General features: G+C 47.9%; 1 protein-coding gene across 1 annotated transcript; it reads left to right on the plus strand.

The window, feature by feature from the left end:
- The first annotated feature begins 1,962 nt into the window (after positions 1 to 1,962).
- Positions 1,963 to 4,634, plus strand: 1700010B08Rik (RIKEN cDNA 1700010B08 gene). The gene is made up of 3 exons (NM_029308.1): positions 1,963 to 2,466; positions 2,732 to 2,823; positions 4,335 to 4,634. Exons 1-3 carry the CDS (start codon positions 2,448 to 2,450, stop codon positions 4,530 to 4,532), a joined length of 309 nt encoding a protein of 102 aa, NP_083584.1. The 5' UTR covers positions 1,963 to 2,447; the 3' UTR covers positions 4,533 to 4,634.
- Positions 4,635 to 9,629: the final 4,995 nt, after the last annotated feature.

Here is a 9,629-nt window from a genome sequence, read left to right on the forward strand (position 1 = left end):
AGCATGGAGATGGTTTACAAGAGGACTGACACAGTACATGTCAAGACGTGGGTGCTGTTCACGAAGGAACAGTCCACACGTACTCCCGGGTGTATTCATTCTGTGTCTTGTGGCTGTGGCATAAAGACTGCACAAGCATCCCTGGAAGGGCGGTGTCTCTTGGCTCACAGTTTGGAGGTGCAGTCTGCCACGGCACAGCAATCCTGGCCTTGTTGCAACCATGCCAGAAACAGAAGGAGCTCTGCTCCCCTTCTTATTTCTACTCCATGACCCCAGCCCAGGGAACTGTGCTATTCACGTTCAGAACAGGTCTCCCTTGTCAACTCACCCGGTCAGACACCCCACCATGGACTCGTTCACGGGTTTCTCATCTCCTAGGTCATTATAGATCCTGCCATGCTGATAATTTAACCATTGCACAGGGTAAAAACCGGAAGCTTCTATAGCACACGTTGCCTAGCCTCTAGGGTCCTCATGACTGTAAATGTGCAAGTTAACAACTAGATTCTTGCCAAGAAAACCCACGTGTCCGTTAACATGTGGAATGTGCCAGGAGCGGAGAAGGCTTTCTGAATCCAGTAGAGGAAACTGATCAGAAAGTGAAGGGAGCCAAAGAGAAAGAAAGGTGCCTGGGGTCAGGCGAAGCTTCGACCCTCTACACAGAAAAACAAATGGAGAAGCGGGAGGAGGGAGCCTGTGTTGTGTATTCAGGACAAGGTGTAGAGAAATTGAAGGCCTAGGAATGATGTGTGGTTCAACCACCCTCAGGTGCTGTAGCCACCTATGCCACACTAACTGGGTTCCTGAGTGGAAGGCAGGAGCTGTAATGGAAGAGACCGACGAAAGAAATAATGGAGGCCAAGACACGTTTCTGTTCAAGGCCCCTGAAGTTTACTGAGAGTCCGTGCTTATAAAGAAGATAGGTCCATTCCCTGCCAGTCCATTCTTGGTGCCTGGAGCCAGCCCGTAGGTGATCTACAGAGTGTGTCTCTGGAACGTCTCATGGACCTTTCAGCAGGAAGCAGAGTCTTGGAGAAGAGCAAATAGAGCCATCAAGGTCAGAAGGTAGCAAGGTCAAAGTCTGGATCAGCCTGCTTCAGGGCTGAGGGAGGCTACAAGGTGCTCATTCTCAACTGACCCCGGGAGCTAAGCTCAGCCGGAACAGGTTAGAACTTTGAAGATAACATCTATGTACAGATATGTGGGTATGCGTGCACATGCTATATACATGGATGTAAATAAAGGCCAGAGAGCAACCTTGAATATTGTCACTCCTCAGGCGCTGTCCACCTTGAGTTTTAGACAGAGAGAGCCTTTTACTGGCAGCTGGGATTCACCTATTAGGCTGCTCTGTCTAGGGATCTGCTTGTCTCTATCCCCCCAGCACGTACCATCGTGCCAGGCTTCTTTACATGGGCTCTGGCGATCAAACCCAGCTCCTCATGCTTGCACAGTCAGGACTTTTCTTACTGAACCATCTCCCCAGCCCTCTCCGATGGGCTGGTTAGCTATGTGGACAAGACTGGGACGCATGCAGCTCAGTGGTAGAGCTTACGTTTAGCATGCGTGCAAGAGGACTTGAGGTCGATCATCTCCATCATACACAACAATAAAGAGGGGAGAGGAAAGGACAGGAAAGGGAAGGTCTTGCGCGCACCCGACTGGCCAGGAAGAAAGACGCTGCAACAGGATCCTTCCGCACACGTTTATTGGGAGAGCTTGATTGCAGAGGCGAAGAGACCCCAAGCCCAGAACTGGTGCTGCTTATATAGGCCTAGGAGAGGCGTTCTCTCTCATCTGATTGGTTAACTTGTCTCTCATCTGATTGGTTAACTTGTCTCTCATCTGATTGGTTAACTTGTCTCTCATCTGATTGGTTAACTTTGGTCAATTCTCAAAACCTCATCTTGGCAAAAGAACCTTTACTGCCTATGTATGTGTGGTGGCCAGCAGTAGCCAACTGCCACTCTGCAACTGCCACTCTGCAACGGCTTCCCACAGGAAGGGGAGCGGGGTCAGAGAAAGGTCAAATCATTGAGACTACAACCAGCTGGACCTTGGAGAATAACAGGAGCCTTTGTTCCCACCTGGGCTGTCCTCAGCATCCTGGCCTCCTCATCTGTGACACAGCAAGGGTGCAATTGGAACACAAGGCTTCCTGCGTTGTCTGACCCAGAGGACACTCCAGACATACAGCTTAGCTTCCACGACTCAGTTACAGGGGTGCCTTGTGGGGATGTCCAAGTCTCTCCGTTTCACCCACTGTGGTTCCTACCTCTGTAAGATGGAAGCATGTGTGGTGGCGATGCTTGTGAGAGTTCCCAGAGCTGATAGCTGAGGCAGGCAGTACAATCGCTCCTCAGAAAAGTCCACTCTGAACCCCGTACCTGTGACTGCAGCACCTTGTGTGGGAGACGTGGCCATTCAGGATCTTGAGGTATAGGAAGATGGCCCAGAATCATACAGGTGAGTCCTTAAAAGGAGATGGCAGGGTTGGGAGTCGACTCAGTAAAGTGTTTGCCTTGCAAATCGTAAGAGCTGAGTTTGTGTATTGTGGTGGTTTGAGTGAAAACGTCTCTCATAGGCTCATAGGGAGTGGCACTATTAGGAAGAATGGCCTTGTTGGAGTGTGGTCTTATTAGAGATGTGTCACTGGGGTGGGCTTTGAGGTTTCAGAAGCTCAAGCCAGACTTAGTGGGTCACTGCCTCTTCCTACTGCCTGCCTGTCCAGATGTTGAACTCTCAGCTCCTTCTCCAGAACCATGTCTGCCTGCATGCCATCATGTTTCCCGCCATGATGAAAATGGACTGAACCTCCAAACTGTAAGCCAGCCCCAATTAAATGTTTTCTTTTATAAGAGTGGCCATTACCCTGGTATCTCTTCACAGTAATGGAAACCCTAAGATGGTTTCTAAAACACACATTAAAGGGGGTGGGATTTGCAAAGGACAGTGGGAGAATAAAAACATGTATCTCCCTGGGGTTCACAGAGCAGCCAGCCTTGTCTACTTCAGCAAGGAAGGTCTTACTGGAAAGCCTACACACACATACACAAACATACATTCTGTACTTGTGTGTGTGAGCACACATGAACATGCATGTATGTGTCAGAGAGAGAGAGAGAGAGAGAGAGAGAGAGAGATACTGATAGAACAGAAGGAGGCAGCAGAGCTGGGCAGGTTCCTCCTGCAGGAGGCACACTGGCCCTGAAGGCAATATTGGGATACATAGTAGCCAAGGTAAGGCCACGTGCATGCAGCAGATGTCTCGTAGCTGGCTCTGCAATGTATCCTTCCCATTCTGAACTTTATACTCCTGTAGCACACGCCTGCCATCCAGCACTACAGAGGCAAAGTTAGGGGGTCTTTAGCGCTTGCCGGCCAGCCTATTTCTACCTGAGTTGGTGAGCTCTAGGTTCAGTGACAGACTCTGTCTCAAAAAAAAAATCAATGTGGAGAGTGATAGAGGAAGACCTCCTATATCGTCCTCTGACCTCCAAAACACAGTCTCACACACACACACACACACACACACTCAAACACACTCACACTTATACACATACATTCTCTCTCTCTCTCTCTCTCTCTCTCTCTCTCTCTCACACACACACACACACACACACACACACACACAAAGTGGGAGATGGACAAAGAAAAGCCATGGCAGGAAGGATGCTTAGCAGTTGAGCAGCACTCTGCTACAGACAACAGAAGACTCAGAATAACCATGTGCGTGGCTTTTCTCATGGAAAAGTGGTTGTGAACCAAGGGACATGGTAACATGTATCCTCAGGGCTCAAATGGGCTCCAGGCTGACAGCACCTTGGTTGCAGTCCCATCCAACCCAGTCTTGGACATCAGGACTTCGCAGTGTAAAATGAGCAGGGATCTCAAGCCATGTGGATGGTTTGGGGTGTTCAGCCACCTAAAGTCAGTGTAGCCACCTAAAGTCAGGGTACATGCTAGTATAATGATTGACAGTAGTAGGGCTGACTAAATGGGATAGCTGCTATTGCCCATTGCCATTCCTCAAACAGGTCCCCGGAAGCCCCTAAACCCCAAGGTCTTTGCACAGGTCATTCCTCTGCTTGAAGGACCCCTCCTTGTTTTTTCTGTCCAGTAAGACCTTCCTTGTAAAAATTTTTTTTCTGAGACAGGGTCTAACTATACAAACCAGGCTAGCCTAGAACTCTCTGTGTAGACCAGGCTGGCCTTGAACTCACAGAGCTCCTTCTGGCTCTGTTCCCAAGTCCTGAGTTTAAAGGCATGTGTCACCATGACTGGCTTATCAAGTAATACTTTTTAAAGTTGTACTTACTTGCCCCACAATATAGAAATACCGCAGGAGAAAGAGGAAACCATGGAAAGAGAACGCTGCTCTTCCCAGACTCTCAATCCGAAACTCAGCTGCTGTCTCCACAGGCTTCTCCAGGCTGCTTCTGCTGGATGCTGTAAGCCCTGGTTTGATGAGGTTACCCTTTGTTTGCTCTCTCAATCTGGCCACTCCAGTTGTCCACGATGTGTGTTGTTAGCTCCTGATGGGATGGTGTTTGCGGCCTCTCTATCTGCTCCTTGCTATTTGTTTATGCACTTCTGTTTGCTGTGCACTTAATAAATTCACTCATTCAAAATTGAAACGCAGGTACCATAGGTCATTCTCTGTACCACACAGTGTGTGTGTGTGTGTGTGTGTGTGTGTGTGTGTGTGTGTGCACAGCAAGAACCCTTCCCCACTGAGCTATCTTTCCAGCCATTTCTTGTGATTTTTTAAAGCCCCCCTTAAAATATCTTCTGAGCATGTAGTTCTCCAAGACTCCAAGGTGAAGTGTATTTATTCTTTTCAGTTTCCTTTTCGTCTTTTTTGCCATTCATCACAGATTGTAATCACGTTGGTGTTTTTCTTCAAGGGAGCTCTCGGGCTGGCAGCCCAACCCAAACACATCTACTGTTGCTGGGGGTGTAACTCAGCGGAAGAGCATTTGTCTACAGGCACCAGACCTTAGATTCAATTCCCAGGACTGCAAAAAATAGAATAAAATAAACACAATAAATGTATGCACTGCAGGATGTTCAAACAGTACATTCTGAAGCAATGCAAACAATAAATAACAAGGCAGATAAGTAAGCTTGGCTCCGGAGCAGTGGTGAGAACATTCTATTTAAGGGCTCTGTGGGCAAACTGCTTGCCCGGCATGCCTGGTGAGTGCAGTACCGGTCCCACAACCCCATGCAAAGCCAGGTGCAACAATGTATCGTGTACCTCCCCTGGGAGAGCGAAGGCGAACCGCTGGAAGCTTGTGAACCAGACAGCCTGTCCTGAGGAACAGGGAACTAGAGAGAGACTCTTGTTCACAAACAAGATGGAGGATGAGGAACAACACCCAAGGTTATCCTCTGACCTACATGCATGCACACGGACGGGCCGTTGCGCGCGCACACACACTCGAGCACACACACACACACACACACACACACACACACACGCGCGTGCACATCAAATACACACAACACGTGCAACTCTATTTAAAATCTTGCTTAAAACTTAAAGAAAAACAAACTAGCAAAAGGCAGAAGGTAGAAGGGTTACCCCGACTATGAGGCAAGTCTGGTCTGTAGTGAGGCCTGGTCTCAAAGCAAATGAACAAAGGAAAACCTTAGAGGCTTAAATGAATGGCTGAAGGGGCGCTGAGTGAATGAGGCTGTGAATGAGGGGAGGGACTGAAGACAAGGGTGACAACTGAACTGTCACCTGTCTCCTTGACATGGCTCAGCCTTGGCCATTTTGGGGCATCAGAGGCTTCAGTCGACACAGGGCAATGGTCACAAGTTGGCCTGCAGAGTTTACCACGTAGAAGATAGGGAGATGGCTAAGTCATGTTTCACGAGCATGAGACTCGAACTGCCACATGGTCCAGCTTGACCATTTCTGGGCGTTTACCTAAAGGATTCATATCCTACAAGGGAGGCCCTCGAACAGCACACTCATGCCACTCTAGTCATGATAGCAAGGGGCTGGAACCAGTCTAGACGTGACACACACACAGTGGGTCTTAACTCAGTCATGAGGGAAAATTAAATTCACAGGTAAGTGGATGGAACTGGAAAATATTCCGAGTGAGGTCACCAGGCCCAGAAAGACAGACACTCCATGTTCTCTTTCCTTCCTTTCCTTTCCTTTCCTTTCCTTTCCTTTCCTTTCCTCCTCCTCCTCCTCCTCCTCCTCCTCCTCCTCCTCCTCTCTTCTTCTTCTTCTTCTTCTTCTTCTTCTTCTTCTTCTTCTTCTTCTTCTTCTTCTTCTTCTTCTAAACATTTATTTGTTTATTTTATGTAAGTACACTGTAGCTGTCTTCAGACACCCCAGAAGAGGGCATCAGATCTCATTACAGATGGTTGTAAGCCACTGTGTGGTTGCTGGGAACTGAACTCAGGACCTTCAGAAGAGCAGTCAGTGCTCTTACCCACTAAGCCATCTCTCCAGTCCCCGAATGTTCTCTTTTATATGAGGACCCTAGCTTTGAATTTTCAGATCTTAGCGTGACTGTAGAGGAAGGAAGCTAAGAAGGTACCCTTGTGGGGGTTAAGCAGAGAGGCCATGGTCTCCCATACCTGTGTGCTGTAATGTGAACTTGCCAGGTAGAATGTGCCCACGGGAGCAACAGTGTTGTGAGTGTCTATGGGCAACTAATCACTTCCTGATTCGATGTGAGGCCTGCTCCACCTGAGGAATTCGTGCCTGGTACTGCACAGCCCATGCAAAGCCCAGGGCTGGACAGGTCCTAGACTTTAAAGGAATCCCACCACTGCTCCTCAGCTGAGTGGGTATTGTGTCAACGGCCTTCTAAGTATTCGTGTTTATCTCCACGGATTAATACTGTTTGTGGCTAGCCAGAGAAACTTCTCTTTACAGTGGGCAGCCAGCCGTCAATGCAGAGACTCACCACTGGTCAGAGCACTGAGAGTTAGTAATGGTTGAAATGGTTGAAAGTGGAACCACGAACGGGATAGCTGTATGCCCCACCCCCACCCCCCACGGCTCAGGGAACACTGTAGAAAAGGAGGGAGTAAGAATGAAGAGCTGAGGGAGGGGAGGAGTGTGGTATTCTAGATGTGCTGTGACGCTTATACCCGTGAACTCGCAGCCACACGGCTACTGGCATAAGACCAGGCCCATCGACAGGCCATCGTGGGTGGGGGAGGGGCTCATAGAGCCCTGCTTCTCCTCGAGGAGCTTCTGATGGTTGCTGTGAGAGGGGAGTCATATTTCTTAGTCTCATAGCCGTGGGTAAGTTTCCCAAGCTCACGGGAGCAGCCACAACGAGATGCAGCGGGCCACAAATAAGCAAGGAAGTGTATGTAAATAAATAAATAAATAAAAAGTAAATAAGTAAAAGACGTGAGAGTAGGAAGAGGACTCAGAAAGAGTTCAGTGGAAGGGGGCTAAGAATTTCATAGAGGAAATATGATCAGAGTAAGCAGTGTGTGTATGTGTGACATATATATGATATTGTGGAAAAGTAAGGGTTTTTGTTGTTGTTGTTGTTATTGTTGTTTTTAAAAGCTGAGTGTCCTAGTGAGTGCTTACAATTCCAGCTCCAAAGGGTCAGAGAGAGGCCGATTCCTGGAGTTCACTGACCAGAGCCTAGTGTGGTCTTGGTGAGTTTCCATAAATTAAAAAGAAATTTGAGGGCCTTATGTGGTGCTGCTGCGATGCTTTCACCTCAGGAGCTGAAGGAGGAGGAGGGGGAGGGGGAGGAGGAGGAGGAGGGGGAGGAGGTGGAGGAGGAGGAGGACGATGACAACGAAGACGACGACTACGATGCAGGCTTCAGGCCAGTCTAGCTACATAATAAGATTTTGTCTCAAAAGGCCTTTTTCTCCCTCAGGGTTGGGGAGTATGGCTGAGCAGTGGGATCCTGGCTTGGCATGTATCTGTCCCTGAAGTGTGAAAATAAATGAGACCTTTATAATTTGAGAGAGTTTGGAGTTACAGAAAAGTTACAGACAATAGAGAATGACTGTTACCCAACACCCCATTTCCCCTATTGTTGGAACCTTCCATTAGAGTGGCTCATTTATCACAATTAATGAGGCATTATTAACACGAGTAATATGTTATTGTTCGCTGAACTCCACATTTTACACCGATTTCCTCAGCTGTCCCCGGATGTCCTTTTCTCACACAATCATAAGTTATCATGTCTCCTTCCGCTCCTCTGGGCTGTGTCAGCCTCTCCGACTTCTCTTGGGTGACCTTGACGGTCTCAGGAGCCCTGCCTGGCCTCACTACATAGCTCTGGCCGTCCTGGAACTTACTATGTAGACCAGTCTAGCCTCAAACTCCTAGAGATTTTTCTTATGCTCTGATTTTAATATTTTTCTTTTGAGGCAAAGGCCTCACCGAGTTGCCAAGCTGGCCTTGAACTCCTAGACTCAAGTGGTGGTCCTCCCTCAGTCCCCAAAGTAGCTGGGCGTGTAGGTGGGTCACTCCACTCTGGTCTTGTGATGTCAGAGCTGTGACTTGGGAGGCGAGATGCCCTCTTGGTCCCATCCTGTAGGCAAGGGCAAGCTCCACCAACAGGGCTGTGGATCTGGATCTTGACCTTGGTCAAGGCCTCTCTAAAGCTACTTTGTAGCTGGTTTCAGCCCTTGCAGACTCCACAGGAAGGTCCTGCCCAGCTCCTCTGACACATTTGGAATTCGTCTTCTATGCCTCTGTCATGTTCTCTTTTTACAAACCCTTGTCACCTAGGAAATGTTATGTGACTCTGGTTGTAGAGGCATGTGAAAAAGGTATACAAAACAAACTTTTACTGAAGGTACGCCATAAAGAGATGTATTTTAAAAACCTCTTGGTACACATACAAGTTTTTTTCCATTTAGTAAAGTTGAAAGCGAACTTAGATCTTGAGGTAACAGTGTCCATTAATTTTTACATTAAGAATTAAATTTGAACCTGAAGATGGTAGTGTATGCCTTTAATCCCAGGACTCCAGAGGCAGAGGCAGGAGGATCTCTACAAGTTCGAGGCCAGCCTAGTCTACAGAGCGAGTTCCAGGACAGCCAAAGCTACACAGAGAATCAACTCCCCATCTGCCCTCTAAAAAGATTGAAATTGTAGAGCTGGAAAGTTAACTCAGTTTATGTAGGTGCTGGCCTCTAATCCTGATGACCTGAGTTCCCTCCCCAGAACTCATACAATGGAAGAAGAAAACGCCTAAATGTTGTCCTCTGACTTTTTAAAGAATGGAGTGGCTGGGCGTGGTGGTGCATGCCTTTAATCCCAGCACTTGGGAGGCAGAGGCAGGCAGATTTCTGAGTTCGAGGCCAGCCTGGTCTATATAGTGAGTGCCAGGACAGCCAGGGCTACACAGAGAAACCCTGTCTCAAGAAAAAAAAAAAAAAAAAGAATGGAGTGGACAAGTATTTGCAGATTGTTTTTCTCAGAATGGATTGATATTTTGATGTCATAATTGTCAATTCTGAGAACACTGCTTCACATAACTGCTGAGTATCAGATGGTAGAAGATTGTCTAAGGTCATTTCTGAAGCCATTGGAAAGTCTGTCCTAATCTCAAGTCAGAATTCACTTAGCAATGTTTGTGGTTCCATTTGTTTGAAGACAAGATCTC

Source organism: Mus musculus, chromosome 2 (assembly GCF_000001635.26).
Source record: "Mus musculus strain C57BL/6J chromosome 2, GRCm38.p6 C57BL/6J".
NCBI lineage: Eukaryota > Metazoa > Chordata > Mammalia > Rodentia > Muridae > Mus > Mus musculus.

What these genes read in the sequence shown, in the direction of transcription:
- 1700010B08Rik (NM_029308.1), top strand. An exon ending in ATGGACTGAACCTCCAAACT is followed by an intron (nt 2,824 to 4,334) that starts GTAAGCCAGCCC and finishes CCCACAATATAG; the next exon opens with AAATACCGCAGGAGAAAGAG.